This window comes from Elgaria multicarinata, chromosome 4, assembly GCF_023053635.1.
Source record: "Elgaria multicarinata webbii isolate HBS135686 ecotype San Diego chromosome 4, rElgMul1.1.pri, whole genome shotgun sequence".
NCBI classification, from domain to species: domain Eukaryota; kingdom Metazoa; phylum Chordata; class Lepidosauria; order Squamata; family Anguidae; genus Elgaria; species Elgaria multicarinata.
In genome coordinates, this window is record NC_086174.1 from 70,643,142 (window position 1) to 70,669,710 (window position 26,569).

General features: G+C 40.0%; 1 protein-coding gene across 1 annotated transcript in view; it reads right to left on the reverse strand.

The window, feature by feature from the left end:
• TIAM2 (TIAM Rac1 associated GEF 2) overlaps nucleotides 1–26,569 on the reverse strand; it is a 100,128-nt gene that overhangs the window by 34,407 nt on the left and 39,152 nt on the right. The window contains exons 12-14 of the mRNA XM_063124527.1: nucleotides 24,646–24,738; nucleotides 23,130–23,390; nucleotides 11,987–12,090 (exon numbers count right to left, since the gene is read on the reverse strand). Of these exons, the coding sequence (XP_062980597.1) occupies nucleotides 11,987–12,090; nucleotides 23,130–23,390; nucleotides 24,646–24,738 (458 nt within the window). The remainder of the gene's footprint in view (nucleotides 1–11,986; nucleotides 12,091–23,129; nucleotides 23,391–24,645; nucleotides 24,739–26,569) is intronic.

Consider the following 26,569-nt stretch of genomic DNA (forward strand, 5'->3'; position numbering starts at 1 on the left):
AAATGGATCTCCCTCAGTGTTGCTCCCCAGAAATGGTTTTCACAGGCTCATTGCCTCTGAATCCACAAGTTTCATATAGCCTTCATAAATAATAGCCAATTATAGCCTTTCCTTCATGAATTTATGTAATCCCTTTTTAAAGGCATCTAAACTAGTGGCTATTGCTACATTTTGTGGCAGTGAATTCCAAAAATTCATTGTGTGATGTATGAAGAAGTACTTCCATTTGTCTGTCCTGAATCTGCTGACAATCAGCTTTGCTGGATAACCCTTTTCAAGCTGATCCAGTTGTTTCCCACCCACCCCAGTTTCCACCAGCCATGCTGATGTTTGAGAGGTCTGTTTACAGCTGTCAAACTCTAGCGAAGCTAATAGAAAATGAGGGGGAAAGGGGTGGAATGCCTTTTTATATGAAAACGGGATACTGCCAACTTGGGGTTCAGTGAACTCCAAGGGTTGGGGTGAGACTTTAAACCCTGGAGTCACTCAGCTAACTGGGTGATCTTGAGCATTTCCCCCACCTGTCCTGTCATAGTGCTCAAGATCACCCAGTGAGCTACGCAATCCCAGGGATTCGGAAAGAGTAGCCAAGGCAAGCCACTATATTTTGGATACCCGCAGTTGCACAAGTGTGCAACTGCAAATAACCAAATAAATAAAAATAAAGGGCCATTTATGCATATAAAACAGATCTGGAAAACTGAGAATGAAAATTCCTGGCTCCATTTTCTTGTCCATTTTCAATAAAATAAAATAAAACTCCAACCAAAATCAGCATCACAATTGGAGTTGGGATGGAGTCTTGGTGGCTGACGGGTTCTGTTACCAAGTCCCCTGGGATGCCAGGCGGAGCCAGCTGGAGAGGAAGGGGGGACAAACAATACACTGTGGGTGGTGACCCGGATTGTGTGTTGGGCACTGTAGATTTTGGGCAAAAACGGCTAGTCACCCATGGTAGGTGTCTGAAGTAGTTTAATAATGGGTGACTTCAATTACCCCCACACTGACTGGTTAAATGCATGTTCTACTCATGACAAAGAGATTACATTTCTTGTTGCCCATAACAACTGTGCCCTGGAACAGTTGGTCATGGAACCAACTGTAGGGGAGGTGACCCTGGATTTAATCCTAAGAGGTGCCACTCAGGACCTAGTGCGATATGTGAGTGGTGTTAAACCAGTTGGAAACCATGACCACAGCACTATCAGATTAAATATATATTTAAGTGAAAAATTGCTAAGGAAGTCCAACCCAGTCATAGAATCACAGAATAGCAGAGTTGGAAGGGGCCTACAAGGCCATCAAGTCCAACCCCCTGCTCAATGCAGGAATCCACCCTAAAGCATCCCTGACAGATGGTTGTCCAGCTGCCTCTTGAAGGCCTCTAGTGTGGGAGAGCCCACAACCTCCCTAGGTAACTGATTCCACCGTCGCACTGCTCTAAAAGTCAGGAAGTTTTTCCTGATGTCCAGCTGGAATCTGGCTTCCTTTAACTTGAGCCCGTTATTCCATGTCCTGCACTCTGGGAGGATCGAGAAGAGATCCTGGCCCTCGTCTGTGTGACAACCTTTTAAGTATTTGAAGAGTGCTATCATGTCTCCCCTCAATCTTCTCTTCTCCAGGCTAAACAGGCCCAGTTCTTTCAGTCTCTCTTCATAGGGCTTTGTTTCTAGACCTCTGATCATCCTGGTTGCCCTCTTCTGAACACGCTCCAGCTTGTCTGCATCCTTCTTGAATTGTGGAGCCCAGAACTGGACACAATACTCTAGATGAGGCCTAACCAGGGCCGAATAGAGAGGAACCAGTACCTCACGTGATTTGGAAGCTATACTTCTATTAATGCAGCCCAAAATAGCATTTGCCTTTCTTGCAGCCATATCGCACTGTTGGCTCATGTTCAGCTTGCGATCTACAACAATTCCAAGATCTTTCTCGTTTGTAGTATTGCTGAGCCAAGTGTCCCCCATCTTGTAACTGTGCATTTGGTTTCTATTCCCTTTTCGAGTCATATTTGACTCGAAAAGAGGAAACTTCTCTAAAATGAGGGAACTGGTAAATGGGAAGTTGAAAGGGGGAGTCAAAAGAGTTAAACCATTTCAAAATGCTTGGAGGTACTCAAAACCAAAATAATAGAAGCCTCAGCTAGAGTGTATAACACAGGTTTGGAAAGGCAGCACCAAGTCCAAGAGGTCACCACTATGGTTAACAAGCATCATCAAGGAAACTATTAGAGAAAGATCTTCTTTCAGAAAAATGGAAGTCTTGCCAAAATTACAACGAAAGGGAGCATGAACTTACTCAAAGGAGAAGCAAGCAGATGTAAAAAAGCATTTTGAGATGCATATTGCTAATAACACCAAGGCCAACAATAAAGAATTCTTTAAATATATCAGAAGCAGAAAACTGGATGACAATGGAGTTAAAGGTGTACTAAGATAAGGAGATTGCAGAGAAGCTGAATGAATTTTTCTCATCTGTCTGCACTGCAGAAGATGTAGGACAAATACCTGTGCCTCAACTGATGTTTTAGGAAGGGAGTCTGAGGAACTGAGGCAAATAGGGGTAACAAGAGATGACATTCTCGATCTTATAAACTGAAAGCTAATAAATCACCAGGCCTACATGGTATCCATCCTGGAGTTCATAAATCACTAAAATGTGAAATTGCTGGCTTTCTAACAAAAATATTGAACATGTTCCTAAGATCAGCTTCTGTCCCAAAGGACTGGAGAATGGCCCATGTAATGCTATATATAGACCTTTGTTCTGATCCAGCATGGCTCTTATGTACTTATGGGGTCATCCACAAACGTAGCCAGCTCACTGCTTGCCCCTAACTACACATCGTTTATGAACAACTTAAATAGCACCAATCTCAGTGCAGACCCATGTACACTTGTTACTTTCCTCCACTGTGAAAACTGCCTCACTTTCCTTTACTGTGTGAACTTTCTGTTGTATAACCAATCAATAAGAGTACCCATCGTTTTATTGCACGTCTCTGCTAAACTTATTCAAGAGCCTTTGGTAAGGCACACTGTTTAAAACATTTTAAAGCGCAAGTATGTAGTGGCTACTGGATCATCCCTGTCTATATGCTTCTTGCCCCTAAAACTATGGTTAATCTAATTTGGAAGCAGATGCATCTTGCCTTTTCATTCTAGCTGCACCAGAGGAAGAGGGAGGAATGGTGAGCATATGAGCCTGACATTTGCTGCATCTTGTCTTTTCAACACAGGTAATATATTATGAACTTTACTTTGAAGGTTTCTAAAAAAAGGTCCTAAAATAGCCTAGTCTGCAATGCATGCAGTTTTCAGATAGCTTACATGCAACCTGAAACTCATTTTTAAAAATAAAAAATACAGTTCATAGTACAAATCCTACTAAGAAGGTGATACTCACTAGTTGGGGATTTTTTTAAAAAGTTGACATTTAAGATTTAGAGGCTTAACGTGGCAATGCTTAAATCTAGATTTGATTTTTTAAAAGCTTGATGCATCGACACATTAACATTCCACTTTACTCTAGATAATTAAAGTCAGCAATAGAGCTTTGTTCTACATCCAAGAAGCTTTCCTAAGAAGTGGAGTCTGAAACTATGGTAACCATTGAGAATTCATTTTCACTATCACTCATCTCTTTAAGAAAAAGTTGGCTTTGCCATTTATGAGACATTTAACATACGCTTGGCCCCCTTCAGTTTTGAAATGAGACATTTCAGCTGAAACAGTAAAAAAAACTTACTATGGAGCAGTAAAATATAACAATGGCCATTTAGAATGAAAACAATGGCTGAGTAGGATGTTGCATCTAATTTTAACAGTACTGCCAAATAATCTAGTATTCTATCCTTAGCTGCCTATTTCATACGTCTTCCTTTGAACTTTTAACATTCTGAGGTTTGATGAGCACAAGGACAAAACTCTCCATTGTATGGCAATTAGGGGTTTATGAGAGCTGCATTACACAGAAATACAGAGCAAGTGAAATGGCATTTCTGTTTGGATCAGCAAGGTTTGAAAAATTGTAGAAACATGATTTTGAGTTACATTGCACTTTTACTCAGGGTTCATTAAATGCTTCCTGTGATAGTCAACAACACCACATACAAATGTGATTTCTTTTGGGTCATCAAGGTTTTTGGCCAAAACAATTTTGCAAGTTTTCACAGAGCTTTAAAAACTGAAAACAGAGAGTGACCACTACTGCGACAAAACTGGAAACAGAGAGTGACCACTACTGCGACAACAGACGAAGGCACAATTTTGCCTATTAGGTGATCCTACAGTGCTTTCACTCGCCCACCTTCCCCCCAATAACAAGAGCATGTTTTGATATTTTTATAAGTTCTTTCCCCCAGAATAAAGTTTCCATATATGAAAGAAGGAATGCATAACCACGCTTTGTGTAGCCCTTTTAGAAATAACCCAACCCAATATTTCCTTAAGCGAGAGGCTCATTAGAACAGACACTGCTTGCAGTCTTTTCTCGTTGATTTTACATATCCTTTAAATTCTATAGGAGACAGCTCCCATTAGGAATTTGGAAAAACAGAGACAGCAGGCTACTTCCACCCCCATAGCAAGACTTCCTGCCACCCCCTGATTACATGGATACAGTTAAGCTACAAAGCAGGAATAAAGCTAGTTACGTGTTACTGATAAAAGTGAAATTGCTCCCATTGCTCCAGAGAAACGGTCATCCTCACACATGCCAAGTGAAGTAAGGAAAAAAATATTTTGTGTGAGTGCCCATGACAGTGAGAGTGCGAGAGAGCACATGCAGATTTCTTGCATGGCTTGGCAATAAGCTAGTTTTTGAACTTCCAAGTTTGAAGAGCAGCTTGAAATACAGCTGCTTTGGCGGGGCGGGGGGAAGCGATAAACTGCACTGGCATGCCAAATCGCTGAGCGCATCTCAGAATGACAGTATTGCTGTTACAGTTCAAGGTTAAGGGCTTTAAAAAACACCTGGATCCAATTTATGTTGCTCATTGGAAGCCTGTTGGCCACAACGTCGATTTATATGTTGGGCCCATGTGACTGATACCATTTTGCCATGACTGTGAGAGTCATTGCACAGGAGAGGAAAAATGATCTTCTGAACTCATGTTAGTGGGCAGCAACAGAGAAAGAGGGTAAGGTTCCAGAAAATGAAGGTAATGTTACCTCTGTTTTCCCACTTCCCTGAGCAGCCAACATCCATTCACAAATTGATAGCTTTTCTATACAGATATTAATTCTTTTCCTGGCATTTGGTTTAGGTGGATTCCTCCCCCACCCCTCTGATAAAACAGCTTGCAATTCAGGAAACATTTGCACTGCAATTTTCTAGATTCATTCTGAAGCCCAATTCAGTTACCACTGCAATTTCTTCCTCTCTCTATTATTCCATTGCTTTCACTAAATGCTGTTGCTGCCATGAACCATGCAGATCCCAGGCTTATGGTAAGATGCTTCTTACCTCTAAAGGGGGGGGGGGGAAGTATGCAGTGGCACAAAAAAACTAAGGGGCAAATCAGTTTTAAATAAATGAGATCTATAGAGGGCAAAGTTAAGTTAAACTAGAATCCCACTAACTTCAAGTCTTATTTGCAGATTTCATTAAGTCAGCATTATTTTCATCACCTTTACTAAAGAAAGGCTAAAGAGTGATCTACCAATACTTTTAAATCACAATTAACACACACAGGGTATAAAAGTGACCTTTTCGTGCCCCTTCCTCCTAACCCTTTTGTTCTCATAGCAATAAGTAAACTGACCTGCCATTACACCATGCCCACTGGTTCAGCACACGGAACATTCACAAATTTCTGTCTGGAAGCACTTTTTTGCTTCTTGTACTAATTTAAAGAACTCCATGAAACAAATATCTCATACACATACACACCACCTGGTGAGCGAGATAGCCATCTGGTGAGCAATATGAAAATTTTAAACATACATATATAGATTAGGAGAAAATTAGGAGAAAGTGGTAATAATCAGCTTTAATTTGAGGAAACACCCACTTATATGCTTAAAAATTACAATAAGCCAGCTGTAAGAAAGCTTCAGCATAGGGTTGTTTTGTTCAAAAATACAGATATTTATACTGTATTTCAACAAATAGTAAAAGGTTAAAATAATACAATACATAATTAGTAACTAATATAACTGATATCCTTTAAGAATCTTTGTAAATCCGCAATCCTATATACACTTCTTTGGGAGTAGAATTCATGGGGACTTACTTCCAAGTCAACAAGCATAGGATTGGGCTATAAAATATTTCCAGCTGACATGCATAAAAATAGATGCAGCTAAACAAATGTCTTATTAGGCATCATACAGAACATGGCATTACAGTGTATAGATAACTCATGGACGTTGGCTACTGCTAGTAAGTATCAGCACTTACTCAAATGCAGAGAATACAGACATGATTCAACACAGTATGCAATACGCAATTATGTTGCATTCTCCGTTATTTCAAGATCTTATCTTCTTTTAAAAATATTCCTGCTTTTTCAAAGCAACAATTGCTGAGTGTATGTGCTCCTGGTGTCTTAATTCAATTTTAGATTCACAGTCAGAAACTATTTCTGTTGATCCATTCACCTGGACTGGAAAATCATATTAGACTTCTAGTTAACCCAAAATGTCTTTAGTACAGGTAAGAACAAAGTCTCCTCTCACCCAAAGAATGTACACTTTGTGAAATCCAAAGCAGCATTAAAGAAATATAGTCATTATTTTGCTTTAGTTTTAAATGCTACAACAAGAAAAAGGATTAAAACAAATTCATATATGCACGTGCTCATGCATACACACACACACACACACACACACACACACACTTAACTTGAGTTTAGAACAATTAAGAGTTTCTATTTATTTACTTACATATGTTAAGGAAAGAGATTCAGATATTCTACTCCCTCCAAGCCCAGTGATTATATCTAAAGCTGTTGTCTGCTGGGAACTGAGCCCCTCTTGCAATCTCTGTTTCTCGAAATAATTCCCAAACTGATTGTTCTTCCAATCTGCACTGAAAACCTCCCAGCGTCACCAGCATCGTCTCCGCATCATGCTTTTACATAGCCCCACACTTTACAGTATTACATAATGACAAGATGCCTCTGCTAGTGTACTTTCACAAAAGTGCATTCAGTGAAGTCATGCAGAAATATGAAGCTGGAGGTGGAAATCAAGCATTTTCAATAATATATTGCTATAAACGTCTTAAGGCTATGTATGAGGAATATTCCTAAAACAAAGCTAGAAAACACACATCATTTTATTCTTTCTGCTTTCACTTGCAAGATCTATTCAGCAACACTACATTTAAACTCATCCCCCCACCCACCCAATATATAGGACAGACAAGGTCATATAAATTGCTGTGACAGTAACAGGCACCCTCCAACCTAAAAAGCCCTGGCAACTGATTATAAGTTATTTGGAAAAAAAATGGCAAAGACTCTGTTATAGTTGGTTGTTCATCCAAGTCTGGTAGTATTTAATTGCAACCCATTTTTTTCCACTGCATTTAAAAAAACTAGAACATCCTAAAATAACTACTTTAAACATAAGCAACATTATCCGATGCAAAGTGTTCTAACACCATGAATAATAGTATCCGTCCTATCAACACACACCACTTGCTTTTGCCCTCTCAGTTAATTATTCAAGTAACATCTGCTAATAAATGTAAAGGACAAAAATCAACTTACTGTTTGCACTGATTTCACTGTAAAAAACATTGTTTTTAAGTGTGGCCATTCCGATGAACTGCTGTTATTTCCAGAGCAGAGGACAAAGGGAGCAAAAAGTCTTTTGATAAGAGGCTTTCCCCGCCCCCACACCCAGTCACCAAATTATGTATTGATTGGTTTGGTTTGCTTTTTAAAAAACAAAGACAAGGGCGCACACATGTAATGAAGCTGTTTCCATTTTTTTTTAAAGCAAGGAAATTGGGCAAAGGTGAAGAATGGACTGAGACTTCCCTTTGGATTGTACAAGACAGTGCAAATAAATGGGTAAAACTGGAGAGAAAGAGAGAGAATGAATAGAGTGGAGATTTTCATAGCAATGATATAGAAATTAGGCTCAAAGCAGAAAATAGTATATCCTTACAAAAGGTGCAAGAAGTTATTTTACTCCTTATAATCCTAAAACAAAATCCAAGGTTGGTTTCAGAGTCTTTGGGCATCAGATATGCTGCTTCAGCATTAACACCAGAGGTCAGTATATGGAACTTCAGACAGTAACATCTCTCTCCCACTACCTAATAGTTATGCCGAGTGTCCACAACTAAAAGGCTGGGTACAATGCAAAGGAACCGCTGAAATCCATTTTCACTAACTAACCAATGCAACATCTTCCTCCATATTTGTGTTGTTTTATGGTGATTCGGGTGGGGTGGGGGGAGATAAAACTGGCTAAATAATAGAACTTGATAGGTACCCCTTGACTAAGCGAACAAAATGAGGATCAAAGTGAACACCTGAGTATCAGCACCCAAAACATTTCCGTCTTTTGTTTCTACAAACAGGATCTTGCAGAACTCCACTGAAGCCTGAGAAGAATTTCTGAGTTTGGCTAAAAGCCCAGATGGATAAAAAGTAAACTAGAACTAAAGTCTTGACATGAGAGGCAGAGCATATCCCATTAGACTTCTAGGCTTTTTCTCCTCATGTAGTACATTTCCATTAATTTCTTGCTACTCTTCCTGGATCACCTCCCAAAAGCCTGTAAATTGTTCTAGCATTATAAAAGCAAACATTCAGTAGCTCATCATAAAAAACATAACCCATCCCTCTATATTTGTCCAGATCCTTTTCATCGATGAGTTTAAGCTAATTTCCTTACTGTACCACATATATAAGCATGTTCAAAAGTGGTTTATCATGCTAAAATGAATGCAATGTAGCCACAACTCAAACTGATACGATGGCTTGTTTGCATAGGGGCAGTAAGCCTGTGTGCACCAGTTGCTGGGGAACATGGGTGGGAGGATCTGTTGCACCATGTTCTGCTTTGTTGGTCCCTGGTCGACAGCTGGTTTGTTTGTTTGTTTGTTTATTTATTTATTTATTTATTTATTACATTTTTATACCACCCGAACCCATCCAAGAAAAAAAAGTTTCTGAGTTCTGTAATCAAGCAGCATCCATGGAAGAGCCAGTTCTGCTTTGATTTGTTGTTATTTGTCATTACATTTGTTTTACTGTTATACTAAGAGGTGATGCCTATTTCTGCAGCTTCCTTTGATTCCTAATTCGCATTTGGGGGCAGCCTTCTCCTTTGGTCATTTTAGTGCATCAAGCAGCATCTTACTTGTTAAAGGGCAGGTGGGGTATCTTAAGGAGTATCTTCTCTCATACTTTCCTCCCTGCCCTTTACAATCTGGGAGTGAGATCTGCTCTGTTTCATCTGTTTCCAAAACGAAACTGACAAGGGATCTACACCCACTCTCAGAAACGCACTGCCAAAAAAGAAATCCGCCTAACTCCCTGCTTGTGTTGTGTGGGCAGGTTAAAATACGTTTTCTAAGTCCTTTTAAAATAGTGGTATATGGTATATTGATTGATGGCGTCTGGGTTTTGTTAAGTTGGCAGCTGCTGGGTTTTTAAAAATTGTGAGTTGTTTCATTTTCACTTCTTGTAAGATTTTAGATTTTTAGAGTTCTTTATTGCTATCAGTCACTTTGGGGGCATCAGGGCACAGAATGTAACTAACATAAATAAAATATATGCATACATGGTACTGCCTGACAGCTGACTTTCCTTCGTGCTTTGGCACAAGCAGTTTCTCTCTAATGAGTGTGGACAGCAGCAGTACACTATGCTCATTGTGTGGCTTCCTCCCTAGTAAGTGTGTTTGCAAGTGCAGCTTCAGTGATTGAATCTGGTACAGCTCAAAAGATATAACCACCATCAATCCAAATGCAGTGTAATCAGTGGAACAATACAAATTCATACTTTGGTCTACATTCAAGACCAGTAAATCCTTTACCCAGGTGTTTGGTAGGAAAAAAGCCTGTATCCAGTACATATGGCATCACCACAATTCCCACTTCATAAGACTTGTCTAGTTTAAGGTGGAGGGATCAGAGGGAGAGGGGGAAATGTTGGGGAAATGAAGCAGCCAATGGTTAGAGGAATAAGGGGCAGTTCCAAAGAGGAACCAAGGTCAACAAGGACCTGGAGTCAACACTCCTTCCCCCAGCATTTAGCCAAAAGTTAAACCACTGTTAAGTATGGGGTTCTTGTGTGATACAGGTAAGAGAAACATTATGGGAGGGGCAGTGACTGCTGGCAGCAGCAGTAGCCAGAAACATCTGTGATTGGTCCTGGCACAAACTGGGGAAGATCTGAGGCCACCACATCACAGAACATGAGACGCAAGAACTCCTCTTCCATTCACAGAAGTGGTACTACACTTACTTACACACACACACACACACACCCCAAACCTGATATGAAACAGCCCAACACACTTGACTGACCACATGTTTGATATATACAAAAAATAATATTATTTCAAATCTTAGTCTAAATAATTGCAGTCCTCTTAATCTTAAAAGTGTTTTTTTAAAAAAAAAATCAGACTCCAGAGCAGCTGAAGGAGAACAAATAACAAATACTATTAATAACAATTTCTAGAGCATTTTTAAGTACATAATGTGTTTTACAATTTTCCTCTCATTTGTTATGGCAATAATCCTATGACTGTTAAATTATTCACACTTTAATAGGTGGAAAATCTGAACCAGGTCTCAGGTCCAGATCTATAATCTATTGCCAAAAAATGATAATTATGGACACACCTCATTCACCTTTACCATGACACATATTAAAACACATTTGGCCTCCTTTAAGCAGCTGACCTGGTTCATAACAGTGGCTGAGCTGTTTAACTCGGGGCTTGTGAGACAAACGGAGTGTGCAAACCGTATGCTTGTTGTTTCCACTTTTGATTAACAACCAAGAATGCCTCATGTTCATGATGTGTGAACACAGAACTCTGAGTTGTTTATGGGTTAAATAACCCAGAATTAATCCAAAAATTGCCCATGATTCATTGTTAAGTTATTTAATCCATTAAAACCCTAAAGTTTCCAGGTTTTCACATCACAAAATGACCCAAAACAGGGTGTTCCTGGGTTCTTAATTAAAAACAGAAATGATGAGCATGTGCCTCACACACTCCACTTATCCCCACAATTCCTGGCTTAAATAGCCCAGGAATTGCCACCGTGACATGCAAACTGATTCACTATTTTCCTGTATCCACAATTTATTTATTTATTTATTTAGAATATTTATATACCGCTCCTCATTGAAAAAATTTCGGAGCGGTGTACAAGGTAAAATGAAAATAAAAACAGAATAAAACAGTTAAAACAAAATTTAAAAAGAAGCAAAAAAACCCCAACAACACAGAAATCCAAGGCTGCATGTTAAAGAAAGGCTTCTTGGAATAAAGATGTTTTCAGGAGGCGCCGAAAAGAGTACAAGGTTGGAGCCTGTCTGACCTCCAGAGGCAGGGAATTCCACAGGAGGGGCGCCACCACGCTGAAGGCTCTTCCCCTGGTGGATTCCAATCGGAGGATGGATCTAGGTGGAACCACCAGGAGCAGGCCCTCGGATGACCTCAGTGACCGGGCAGGTTGGTAAGGGAGAAGGCACTCTCTCAGTTAGACAAATGAGCACAGTATTTTCCTTTTCTTTTTTTTTACTGTATTACTATTCGCACAAGATCTGTCAACAATAGGGTGACCTTATGGAAAGGAGGACAGGGCTCCTGTATCTTTAACTGTTGTGAAGAGGGAATTTCACCAGGTGCTGCATATATACAAATGACACTTGCTGAAATGTCATTTTCTCTACAACTGTTAAAGATACAGGAGCCCTGTCCGCCTTTCCATATGATCACCCTGGTCAACAAGTCTTCTATTCACTGATTAATCTGCTTAAGCTTTTAAGATATGCTCTTACCCTGAAAGGTAATTCAAGTCTCTCCTTCTGGGTAACCTGGTCCAGAGTGCCATCTGTGCTGCTTCTTTTCAGACTTGCGGTAACATCAGGCACATTGCTGAAATCTGCTTGCAAATGAAAAACAAAACATCAAAGAGTTAGCTTATCAGAAGTATAAAAAGTATGTTTTTCATCATTCATAGACACTCTCTAATTGTCCAGGGTGTGGCAGGGATGGGACTTAGACACAGTACTGAAAATATGCTTCCACTGCAGCTTTTTTTTTTCTTTTAAAAAAAGAAAAGAATAGGCAGCACAGATTAAACAGCCTCTCTGAAGTTGTATTTGATCTGCTAGAATAAAACTCTCCTTTCTGAATTCTTAATGTAGCATCATCTGTCTACAATGTAGCTCAGTTTGTGCTGGTTGAAGGGAACAACCAATAAAATGATTGCATATATCAAGTGATTCTCTGGCACAAACACGGTGTTCTACAACATGGCGTGTTTCTTAAATTTCTCAGTAGGTCAAATTAGCGGGGGGGGGGGGAGACAATCACCTTTGCTTCTTTTTTATACTACTGCCTTATAGAAACAACAATTGGGGAAATGGCTATAAGCATGCAGAGAGATCCGATATTGGCAAAACAATCGGAGACAGTTTCCACCCAAGAAAGAAAAAATATATTCAAATTTTCCCACTGAAAGCACCCAAATTCTTTAGATTTATTTAGCTTATGCAAATGTGCATAAATCGGATCAAAATGGTTACATTTTGAGAAATATAGGCACATATTTGTATGATGAAGGGCAAGAGAGTAATGTAAGCATAGAGGCCAGAACTCATTTCTGGAAGGAAGAAGATCGGCAGAGCTCACAATAGGCAGCTCCACAAAACTGCCTCATTCCAGAAAGAAGAGTTTTTGCTCATTTGGGGGCTCCCTCTAGGAAGGACCAAATCTCCCTTGCTTAAGTGGTGGTTCCCACTTGCGCAACAGAATCATCAGGACACACCATTTGCAGAAGGGAATTGACGGGAGTTTAAACATCAGCCAGCCATGCTCATTGGACCAGTTACCATGCCTCTTGAATTGGAGGCAGCCAACATTATCTGCATACAAACATTGCAGGCGAAAATGATAAAGAGTTCGCAAGACGTGCTACAAGCAACTTGTCACCTTTACAATGATTCTCTGTAGGGAGACCCTAACAAACTTCTAAGAAATTCCACTGTTTCTAGGAACAAAGTTTGAACATAATTGCCATAGGATGTGGAACCAATTTAAGATTCCCTTTGGTCTCTGAGTCTTCAGGACAGTTGCACTACTTTCTCGAACATTTCTACCTCAAGCTATGAGACCAATACGAGGAGCCCCCAATCATTCCAGCATTTGCATTTAGTGCAAATGTGTGCACACACATCTCCAGATGTGTTATGTTAACAAAAGCAAAAAAAGTTCTAATTTGGCAAATTTAAAGTATCATCATCATTACTAAAAAGTATAGGCAGGAGATAGAGACACATTGCTAAAAGTGTTTTTTTCTCTAAAGCAAGAGTCTTGACTAGTGAACTGGATATTCATTTAGTTTCCAAGTCCAAATGGGAATTTATATGTATTTGTCAACTCTACCCAATTGGAATATATATTTAATTATGCAATTTCTTTTTTAGCTTTTAAGAAACTACTGTTTTTTTGGGTGGTTTTTTTTCATATTCAAAGTTTTAATGTATCCTTTTTTATTTTTTAAACTGGGTTTGCTCCATGAATCATACTAGATAGACCATCTCATGCCCTACCAGCCTTCTGTCAATGCTGCTCCAGCAATCATGGCATGGCATGGCTGGCTGGTGAGTGGTTGGTCAAGCCCACTGCTGCTTTCACTAATGAATGGCTACCATTACTGGATCTCCACAACTTTACTGGGCTACAGCAAGAGAGCCCAAACCCAAAGCAACCATTCTGCTATAAGAGCCACTATCTTGCCATGAGCAGAGAGGATAAAAACAGGCGCAGTTTAGTCAGCTGTCATCATCCATCTCCCAGTGGTGGTCCCACTCAATTGCTGTCAGAAGAGTTTCTGAGGAACCATCTTGCCCTGAGGGGATAGGCAAAGAAGCAGATGAACTTCTTCAAGGCAAACAGTTGTTCGTTTTAGTTTTATTGTATTGTATTTTATTGCAAATGCTCATTTTAATAATTTCCTGTAAATCATTTGGTGAGGTTTACCCAAAAAGCAGCACATATGTCTCTTAAATGAGTAACTGCCTAAAATAATATGCTGCTCTGTGTTGTGTAAGCTACTAGAGTGCAATCGGAAATTGCACAAAAACAGGAAAGTTGTTGAACTTCTGAAACACAGCTGCAGAATCTCAGACCCAGGATCCAAATCTCGCCCTCTAGGAGTCCCCAGAAAACCACGGCCCCTCCCTTTCCACAATCACTGATTGTTAGGTAATTCCCTGGCTTTGTGCATATTTTCCCCATTCTAAAAAATTGGACTGCTTCTCCTAAGGCTTAGTTACTTGCAGTAAGAACTTCAGGCTAAAATATGCTGATATTTTTGGCCTTTCCCTTTTGCCATTGGCCATCACCATCACTGGAATGCAACCCCTGAAAATGTCTCTGAAATGGCATTCATTCTCAGGATGAAATTCTGCATTCCCATTTTTAAAGCTATGAGACAGCAAAACGATGGGTCCATCCAACATTTTGAGGCAGTGTACTTATTATGAATGGTTCCGACAGTGCCATGGATCAGTCCAATAGTGCCTCTACATCAGTGGAAAGTGCTTCTGTTCATGCCAAGTGGGGCACCAGATTGTCCACTTATCCCCCAACTACTATAGCTTTCAGCATCTGAAGGAAACAATGGGCTACAGTGGGCAGGAGTGACCTTGGGCGAGCAGAAGTGCTTTTTGCAAGCACAAAGCCATGTTTTTTCCATGTGTTAGGAAGTTCTGCATCTTCAAATGTACTTTCTTAACATGAAACTACATGGTTCGTCTTGTTGCAATGAATTTATACAAATAAAAAGTACCAACGGAGTACCAATAATGGCAGACAGTTTCAGTGAGATCTGAAGGAAATCAGTGCTTGAATGTATTCAGTCCGATATGTACCAATGTTTTGATAAGTTGCCTCCTTAATTACATTACTTACACTCTGTTGTGTTGTGCTGGCAGGCTGATATATGACTCAACATCATTCAAGAGAAATTATAATGTAATCACTAGAAATCAAAGAGAACACTGCGTTTCCCAAGTCAGTTCCTCACTGTTAATTATTCAATTAAAGGAGAGGAGACTGGGCAGAGATGGGGTAATCAATGAAGGAAACATGGATTCCTCCCCCCCCCCAAAAAAAAGGAAATGGCAGTCTCTGCATTTCCAAAGATACAGTCCATACAATGAACAAGGCAATATGAAAACTATCTAGGCATATTCAAGTTAAGAGAAGCATCAAAGACCATATATGTTCTTCAGAGGTTCTTACAACACACTGAAGGCCAGAACACCACCACCACCCCCAAACCAGGAATAAAGCTAAATAAATGTATCTGTCCTTCATGGAGGAAGACAGTCTTTACAAAGGGAGCAAGCAGATGCAACTTTCACATGCTGCCTTAGCCCACTTAAATTAATGAAGGCTTAATTACATGCTAATCAACACTGCTCTTACCAGCTCATCCTTCTCTCTGCAAATGAAGGAGAAATTACAATGAGGGTTAAGGAGGCCTGGGGAACTTGCTTTTAAATATCTGCCTGCTAGGATGCCTTCACACTACTTGTAGTTCTATTTTGAACCCTCACCCATTTGAACAAGTGTCCTGTTGTTCATCAGCAAAACATCAAGTGTTATCAAATGTCAAGAGTAGGAGGTGAAGATTCCCTCTCTTCCAAGCCAGAGGAAGGAGGTGCGCTTTACCTTCTACTCTGACAGTGACAGAGGAGAGGGGGTGGAGAACTAAAAATAAAAGCAGATGACACTGCAAAATTATATGTGCCCAAGTTCTTGCCAACTAGGAGAGCTACATAGGCAATTTGTTCTCTTTTTAGGTCATGCCTGAGAGAAATTCAGAGTATATACTGCCCACAAAAAAATAAAACAGGTTTGACTCAGACAATAAACGTTAAAAACAAGAATGGAAGATATTGCGCAGGGTGGGGGGCAGTGAAGACAACCATAACATGGAAAGCTGTTGAAATGCAAATGGTTCAAGGGAAAACAAATGTTTTCACAGTAGCATTCTTTGGCACTGCTAAGTCATTGCTCTTCCATAATCAGTTTGAAACAGAACTGCAATTCTGATTCCACACAGTACTATAGTTCCCCGTACCAACTCCACAATGCTCACCCTGATGGGAAAGATTCTAGGCATTTTTTACTTAGGATGCTTCCAGATGATGCTTTTATTGCACTATTGCCTTATCTTATTTGCATAATTTTATATTGGGAGAGGGAAGGTCCAGAGTCCTAGGGATTTGTGTATCAACAAAACCTGAGCTTGCTGAACTTCTTCAAATTCCACCTCGAAGCTCATTCTGATTTAAATCCGAATGAGATTGTGAACTTTGGTTTTTTTCTTTTTGCTTGAAAATCCATGTGTGCTTCCATGCATATTTTTCCAAACGTATGCATCAATTGTGCACATCTTTGGAATGTATGCAATTGATTAAATTGCATACATTCTCCAATTGATTAAAGTGTATTTGTGTGCATTTTTCAAAAGTGCACTTCTTTCATGCACTTTTTTTCCAAGTGTACACATGCTGATGAATGCATTTTCTTTGGTCCACGAACCATATTACAAACTTGAAAATGTATGGATTTCAACTGCAGACTGCATCTGACTCTGTATTCAGTCCAGAAGGTGCTAAATTGGGAGGGGGAAGCAGGCTTTATTTATTTATTACATTTTATACTGCCTGATAGCTGAGGCTCTCCAGGCAGTGCACAATTAAAACCATAAAAATACAATAAGTATACAATAAATTAAAACATTAAAAGGTAAAAGTGCAATATAAAATCAGATAAATTGCAGTCCAGGGAAAGCCTGTGTGAAGAGGTACATTTTTAGGAGGCGTTTAAAAGCTACAAAACTTTCGGCCTCTTGAACCACACAAGGGAGGTTTTCCAGAGTGTGGGTACCGCTACAGAGAAGGCCTGCCACCGAGGTTCTTTGTGGCAACATTCCGTTCATTTCAGAATGGCCAGCAGGACCTCCTCTAACGATCATAACTGTTATCTGGGTGTAAGGGGAGGCGGTCTGCTAGCCCCAAGTTGCTGAGGGCTTTATAAGATAACAACATAACCTTGTATATGGCTAGGTAGCTAACTGGCAGCCAGTGATCCCAACTTGTGTGTGTGCATACATATTATGTGCACATGTGACGTCCCCAATCCACCACCCAGCAGCACATGTGGCCCACAGAGCCATGGAAGTTGACCAGTCCTGCTTTTGGACCTAAAATGCTTTTACTGCATATTACTTATGGGTTGTATGTCCAAGAAATAATCCTCTTTAGTTTATACTTAAGGACCCACAAGTAATCTGGGGTGCATGTGTGTGATGATGAAGAAAATGACAACAATATCATAATAATAATAATAATAATAATAATAATAATAATAATAATAATAATGTGCCATCCCTGTCTCTGCTCTAAGAATCCAGGCTGTTGTGAAAAGACAGTTAGATCCAAGTATATTAGATCTATCAATTAGGTTCAACAATATTAGAACAGTATTTCAGAACAGGAGCATTCACACCTAGAGAATGAGTGAATGCTCCTTTACCCTAAAAGCACACACTGTGGAGCAAAAGCTATAATAAAAATGACAAAAAGCAAAAGCTGGCAAAAGATTGCTTGTAAAACATACTTCCTGCTCCAGAGTTAAAATATGGAAAAAGCCTCAAAACAATCCCTAAAATTAGTACACATTTTGAAGGAAGAGAAGGAGAAAAGCTTGCGGTGCCACTTCTACAAATGAAGGTCAGCTATTAAATCAGGAGTTCTGAGTTTCTCATATTCTTCTAGCTGGATTGATCAAAAAGCTGGCAAACTGCTGAAGCCTTCTGTTTAAATGGTTCAGGACTGGATCCAAACCTCAAGGAGGTGAAAAATCATGGTGGTCTCAGTATTTAAGTAAAGACTGCAAAGAAGTTGAAGGGAGTGGCAAATGAAATACTGTACTGAATTGTGAAGAATGGAAACAGTTGTTTAATAAACTAAACAATCCTCCCTTTGCTGGCAACATTTCTGAGGTTGAATAGTTCAGCCTGGGAGATAAACATGTTACTTTATTTTCAACAAAACAGAAGAAATCAGCACATTTGTGGCTTCAGAATGCTCTTTCACAACAGTTACAAATTACTTTGATAAAAAAAATGCATTGTTAATTATCAAGGTCCTGCATTGTTCTCTTGCTCAGTAATCTTTATTAAAATAAACTATTAGGGAATTTAAGAGGATATGATATGCTTCGAAGTCAATATGAAATATATATTTGTGGATAAGCATAAGAACATAAGAAGAGCCATGCTGGATCAGACCAAGGGTCCATTTAGTCCAGCACTCTGTTCACACAGTGGCCAACCAGCCATCGGCCAGGGATGAACAAGCAAGACATGGTGCAACAGCAGCCTCCCACCAGCAACTGGTGCACACAGGCTTACTGCCTCGAATACTGGAGATAGCACACAACCATCAGGGCTAGTAGCCATTGATAGCCTTTGCCTTCAGGAATTTATCCAACCCCCTTTAAGCCATCCAAAATCAACTGTTTAATCCTTATCTGATTAACCTGGTAGACATCTCAGTGTTAGTGTTTGCTCAAGTTAACCCAATAAATAAATAGCCAGTGTGGTGTAGTGGCTAAAGTGTCGGACTGGGAGTCAGGAGATCTGGTTTCTAGTCCCCACATGGCCATGGAAACCCACTGGGTGATTTTGGGCCAGTCACAGACTCTCAGCCCAACCCACCTCAAAGGGTTGTTGTTGTGAGGATAAAATGGAGAGGAGGAGGATTATGGGCTGCTGCTCCTGGCCTCAGTCTCTCTCCTCCAGCTGTGGGAGATTTGTGCTGCTGAGTGTTAGTGGTGGCAGTGGTGGCCACTGAATTTTGTGCAACTTGTTTTAAATTTGGCCATTTTAGGCCACCGGTGATAGACGAGAGACATCACAAGAAAGAACTCTTCAGCACGACGCAGTTCGTTCACAGAATGCCTAGGAGAAAGGAAAGCTTAAGATTTTCTAATATACAGGAACAGGTTGTGCAACAGCAGCCTGTGTCTAACATCAGCTCCTGAGTAAGGATTTTGTATAAATCCGAAACGTTGAGCTTTTGATATGAAAAGAACCATTTTCAATTGCACCAGAGCCTGCCTCTCATCTATCACCTGTTCAGTGGTGCTTTTCCCCCCTCAACCATACACCGTTTTAGGCCGCCACCATAGTGATTTGCGGTTGAATTCTGCAACAAACTACCAATTGTTTGCTGCTGCTACTGCCACCACAATGAATTGGGGGGGGGCAGCAGGGGTGTACTCAAGGCCACCCCTGCCTTAGATGAAGAAAAGTACCTTTACTGTTAGGCACTGTTCCAATTCTGCCAGGAAACAGAATTGTGTCTGTCATGAATTAGCAACTGTACTAATGGACAGCAAGAGATTGTAAACATGGTAAGGATGAGAAAGTCCCTACGAGACTTTCTTTTGGTTACATACGTATTGATGTAGTTGCAAATTTGATGTGATGCTTTTGACATACCTCTGACACAGTTCTTATGCCTCAAATAGGGTAAGTCAATGCCCCATACTACTAAAGTGCCAGTGGAGAGAACAGAATGGGCCTGGGCTCAATAAGAATTTCAGCACATCCTCTAAATGCAAAGTATAAGTTTCAGACTATAATTCAGAATTCTGAAGAGATAAATAAGAATTGTTTGAATCTGACTTGCAAGCCCTGCAAGAAGAATGAGCTTACATCAAGGCAAAGGACTTAAATTTGTATCAAAGGTTAGAATTTTACACAAATATGTGGAACCAACCCAAATCCTTCTTCAATAAGTGGTCTTTGAGGCCAGTTTATACCATTTCATATCATGTAGCAATGAAGGCAGCTTACTTTACCAGGCTTCTTATGTAAGCAAGAATGATTCATGAAGAAATGAAAAGCTTGAATTGGCAGATGGTAAGCAAAGACATGGGTAGCTGTGAAACTAAAAAGCTCAAGCTTCCGTCACAGTTTGCATTGGAACTATTGGAAGAAATGCCAGTTTTCAAGTCATCTAAAAGCTCATCTCCCCCGCCCACCCTCTCTCATGTTTCTGTTGTCTTAAGTTCTATCATAGGGCACCACAATGTTTTGAAATGAAAAATACAGATTTCCATTTCATCACATATCTACACCTGATGCACGGATAAAATCCTCCATTACTGCTGACACAGATGACTGATCCACATTGTCTAGTCTCCATGTCCATTGCATTAAAACTGTCCTTGCTAATGTTTCCAGTCGCATTCTTCAGGCCAAGCTGAAGGCTCTCTTGCCGCGCTCCCATGCTCCTTAACTACCTGCTGCCTCTGCCACTTATGGTAATAGCATCCTCCTAGTCTTCCTAGGACTGCCTTGGTTCCCTTTCTGATTTGTACTTTATTTTCCCTCTATACACTCTGGGTGATCTCATTCATTCTCTTTGCTTCTGCTAATGCTTTGGCTATTGGGCGGTATAAAAATGCAATAAATAAATAAATAAAAATAATGCGTCTTATGTAGAGATCATGGGTGTGCAACCTGTGACCCTGTTTTGGTCTACACTTCCCATCAGCTCTAACCAACATAGACAATGGTGAGGGATGATGGGAGTTGTAGGCCAAACATCTGCGGGGACACAAATGGTGCTCAAATCTACCCTTAGGGCCCAGCTTCTTCCTTCACTCTCTTATCTCTCCCACAGTCTGACATCACTTCCTAGATGTCCCATTATTATTTATTTATTTATTTATTTATTTATTTATTTATATAGCACCATCTATGTACATGGTGCTGTACAGAGTAAAACAGTAAATAGCAAGACCCTGCCGCATAGGCTTACATTCTATTAAAATCATAGTAAAGCGATAAGGAGGGGAAGAGAATGCAAACAGGCACTGGGTAGGGTAAACAGGCACAGGGTAGGGTAAAACTAACAGCATAAAATCTAAACAGCATCAAGTTTTAAAAGCTTTAGGAAAAAGAAAAGTTTTTAGCTGAGCTTTAAAAGCTGCGATTGAACTTGTGGATCTCAGATGTTCTGGAAGAGCGTTCCAGGCGTAAGGGGCAGCAGAAGAAAATGGATGAAGCCGAGCAAGGGAAGTAGAGACCCTTGGGCAGGCGAGAAACATGGCGTCAGAAGAGCGAAGAGCACGAGTGGGGCAATAGTGTGAGATGAAAGAGGAGAGATAGGAAGGAGCTAGACCGTGAAAAGCTTTGAAAGTCAACAGGAGAAGTTTATATTGGATTCTGAAGTGAATTGGAAGCCAGTGAAGAGATTTCAGAAGTGGAATAACATGGTCAGAGCGGCGAGCCAAGAAGATGATCTTAGCGGCAGAGTGGTGAACAGAAACCAACGGACTGATGTGAGAAGAAGGAAGGCCAGAGAGAAGAAGGTTGCAGTAGTCCAACCGAGAAATAACCAGTGCATGAACAAGCATCTCAAGTTAAACATGGCAAAGGCAGAGCTCCCATCTTCCCACTTAAAAGCTCTTTTATTCTACTGTCTCTTTTCAGTTTTGCTATCTCCCTGTTCCACTCTCTTTCCATTCAATGCTCTTGCTTTCTAATTTGTGTGTAGCCTCTGCCTTGCTGTATTGCCACTCTCTAGTGGATCCAGGCAACAGGTCTATAGAACAAAAGGAAGCAAGTGGTATGAAGAGAGATTTAGGCAACTGTGGTGTGTAAAGAAGTGGCACACCCTTAATACAGAATGTTGCCTGGAAATCTTAATATTGAAACATTTAGCTGAAATTGGTTACATGGTTGAAGAAAACATTGAGAACAAACAGGGCTAGAATAATGTGCTCTCTCTTTTTAAATGAATAAACGCATTCTCAGAATTCATAGGTCTAGATTAGGGAAGTTTTTCTTAAATTCAAGCAGTAACTATTAGGCTGGTAAGTGACTGCAAATAAAGTGAGGTCACAAAATGGGAGAATACACAAGGGGAAAGGGGGAAAGCCATTAAAATGATGCATTCAGTCAAAGCCGTGCTCCTTGCACTCGCTTCTATAACAAGCCGTTTGAAAAAGCATAAACTAAATGCCAACACAGAATAATCTGATAAATGTTCAGAATAACTCTCCCTGCCTACAATTCATGTTGAACACGTCTGCCTCATTTATCTCCTAATCACACAACCAAATCCAAAATATCTTTTTTGTCTTCAACTAGTGTACATTTCTAATCAGTGCTTATCATCATAGAATATACGGACATTAACATGTTGCAAAATATATCCCTAAATTATAATTAATCTGGTGAATGAGTATATACATTCACCATGTATATGCCAGGTAATGCTCATCTATAATATCAAGCTAATAAACCAAGTGAAAGGCCTAATAAAAAGTAGCATATTTAATTAGCCCCATAATTTTTGTTTTATGACATGAGCTGTTATACACCAACAATCCATCTAATAGTATTTTAAACAAAATGAAGATTCATGAGAAAGATATGACTTACTGTAGAACAAATCTTGCAATAATTTTATTTTATTTACAACATGACCTAATAAAAGTTGTTTTATAATTAAATCAATCCTAAAAAATTCTCTCTATTGACTTTTCATTTAAGAAGTATAAAAGAATCAACAGAACATTTAATTTGGGAGGTACATCTTTAAAATAGTAGTTAATATTATTGCTATTTCAATATTGTTAGGCATTTTCTGTGTGTTTTTAATACTATAATTTTGTAATAATTTTATCTTTTAAAAATTGTTATCTTTAACGGAAAGGAATAGGATTTAAATGTCATTAAGAAACAATTGTATTTGGTATCTTTGTACATAGAGAAAACGTAGAAATTTTTTTTAAAAAAGAAACCTTCCTTATATGATCTAAAAGCAACAAACTCTGCTAAGATGAAAAAAACAAAAAGATCAATCACAAGCAGCTTCTTACCATTTGCTGTATTCTTTTTGAAGTTATCCAGAAATTCCTCCAGGAGTTGTGACTGGTTAGGAGGGGGCAACAGGTTTCTTGGTTCCCTGGAAATGTCACCATCTGACCATGAAGCACATAATGCACTCTTATTGCTGTTGAGATTTGTAGTCAAAGTCAGCTTCACACTTTTCTCAGAGAACAATAGCTCCATCTGCCTGAGGTCAAGATCAGATACAGACTCTCCATTTATAATCAAGATTTCATTGCCAACACGCAATCCTGGGAGCATAAGAAAGGGAAAGTAACAGAATACTGAGCAGACACACACTAGAAGTCAGCAATATTAAAGAAGTCATACTGCGACTTCATTGTTCAAACAATTACCCTTATCAGCAACTTTCTTACCTGGACATCCATGGAATGCATTTTGATGAAAGAACAGATTCAACAAATACTTTGTCAAGGTTCACATTTGTTAACTAAAATAAAGTGCACTGTTTTTTATGAAAGACTTTTAAAGAAGGACAAATGCTCTGAGGATTCAGTATATTGTGATGGTGCAACAGGAAAGTATTTTTTCGTGTCTGACAAAGTAATCCCAAGCTTGTCTACTCAGAGGCAAATCCCATAGAATTCAGTTGGATTCACTCCCAGGTAAGTAGGTACAGATTGCAGGCTAAGCCAATATGGACAAAGTTTTACTCCTCCCCCCATGCCTTACATAGAAACACAGGAAGCTGCTTTATATTGGCCCAGTCTGCATGACATGACGGTGGTTAATAAGCCATGGTGGCTTGCTAGCCATCCCCGTGCATGCTGCTCATGCACCTACCCTGCCGGACTGAGGTTGTCACGATGTTCGAATCTACCAAGGGTGGGTGGCTAGGGTGGTCAACAAACCACCCAGCAACCCTACCATAAAACAATCCTGGTGGAGCTAAGAAAAGAGGGCAGTTGAGGAACACATTATTATTATTATTATTATTATTATTATTATTTATTTATTTATTTATTTATTTATTTATATAGCACCATCAATGTACATGGTGCTGTACAGAGTAAAACAGTAAATAGCAAGACTCTGCCGCATAGGCTTACAATCTAATAAAATCCTAGTAAAACAATAAGGAGGGGAAGAGAATGCAAACAGGTACAGGGTAGGGTAAGCAGGCACAGGTTAGGGTAAAAACATGCTTTACCAGCATGTTTTCCCTACACATGTCTACACTACTACGTATGATGATTGTACAGATGTCTGCTTGCCAACAGTATGCTTCTTGGGAGCCTACTGCTAAACCTGGCTTCCCAACAAGTGAACAGTTGGCAAAGTAGACATTTGTACACTCTTCTCACATAACATCAGTGTAAGAAAAATCTGTCAAGTGCTAAAAGTGAAAGATGTTTGATTTTATTTTTTAAAGGAGGTAAAATGACTCCGGATGTCTGGCATAAAAAACTGGACAGAGAGGATAAGAAAATGTAGTAAAAATGTAGCTCGTTAAAAAGGCTTCAGATCTAAAGAGAAAGTACAAACCTTCTCTGTAAGACATCCCGTCAGGAAGAACATCGCTTATAAAGATATGGCTGAGACGCTGGTGTTCATCAACTTGGGCAGTGACTGCAAATCCTGTAGTTTTTTTTAAAAATGCAGAATTTCAAATTGGACTTCTTGAATATTGACAATGATTTAAAATATTTCATCACAGAAAATTTCACTTTTTATATTGCTTATAAGATGTTGATATTACGTTAATTAATTATTACATTTCTATACCATCGAATTCCAAAGGTCTCTGGGCAGTTCATAACAATTCAATCTACAAAATACAGCACAATAAAACATAATATTTTAAAAAGTTTAAACAACAGTATAAAGCCAAAGTAAAACCCAGTAGCTTTAAAAGCAACATTTAGTATCTCGTATACTCATGTGATGTAAAAGTAAAATGGTGCTTATTGAAGAATCACTAATAAAAGGTAGGATATGCTTAAACCTCCACGAACTTATCGACTTCCCCACCACAATATTTTTTCTTCAATTAATTGTCGCAAATTAATTTGCCTTCCAGATAACCCTGACATTCATTTCCCCCCACAGATTCACCCTTCCAAAATTAAATTCCATCCAAATTAATTTCCTCCTCCAAAAATACATTCCTCACTTCCCCAATTCAGGTTCGCCTCTTCTAACTCCCTCCCCCACCCATGTTTCTCACTCATTATTCAGCCCTGCTTCCCCTTCAGCCTACAAGCCAGCAACCCGATCCTATGCATTAAAACCTGAGCCTCTCTTCTCCTGGTGGTTCCACTTCCAACTTGAAAATGAAGTAGGCAAAGATGCCAGGATGCCTTCAGCATTCACATCTCCTTCATGAACAGGCAACTGTATAGTGCTCAAATGTCTTTTGTAGTAGCAAGGCAATGGGACAGCCCTCCGAACCCTTTTTGTGCCCCTGTGCTAGTGCATTGGCAGTGGCCTTTACAACCCAAACATTTCACTTTACTTATTTTGCCTGCATTATTATTTTCCCTTTTCTGCAGCCCCCCCCTAAAACTGACCACACTACACCATTAAGAAAGAGATATCATTGCCTTGTAGAGAAGCACAATCAAGATCGCAACCCTATGCTGTACACAACTATTAAAGAAAAGGCCTGCCTAAGAGGAAGCACACATTATAAATACCATGCTGGAGGCTACACGTCCTACCCACAAGTTTATAATCTAAGGTAGACAAGAAATATTAGGTAGTTAAAGTCAGAGAGAAGGAAGTCAATCAAGAAAGTTATAAGTTAGGGCTGTGCACTGCCTCGGGTCAAATCCCCAAATCTGAGGTGAGGCAGGCCAATTTAGCCCTCCTCGGCCCAAATCTGGAGCAGCACCGGGTTGGCTCAAGGATCCCCAGGGCCAAAGCAGATTGGCGCCAAACTCTCAGGGCACTTTAGGACAATTCGGGGTGGTACAGGGCCACTCCCCCATACCTGCCTGTCCAGGAAAGCCAGCGCAAGGCCAGCCATGAGTCCAGGTGAGTTCGTTGGACTCACTGGACTCACTTCCCTCTCCCTCCCAACCATCCCTGACCTCCAAGCCTTCCCCTGCAAACGCATCCTCCTCATAAGAACCAGGCCATGATTTAAAGGTATGGGGGGCTCTTTATTTTAGTGTATCTATGGCTGAAAACTATGGCTGCCATAAAGGGGAAATGGCCCTTTATGGCCACTGTGGTTTGTGACCATAGATATATTAAAAGTAAAGAGCCCTCAGGATTACTTTAACTCATGGCCTGGCTCTCAGGAGGGGGACACATTTGCAGGTAAGTCCCAGCATCAGGTTGGGAGGCATGGGGGCAGTGGGGGGGGGTGATGTGGGGGCAATGGGGGTTGTGAGGGGTGGAGCAGAGAGTCAGGAGTCCAATGGACTCCTGGTCGGGATTACACCTAATTTTCTTGGGTGCCAAA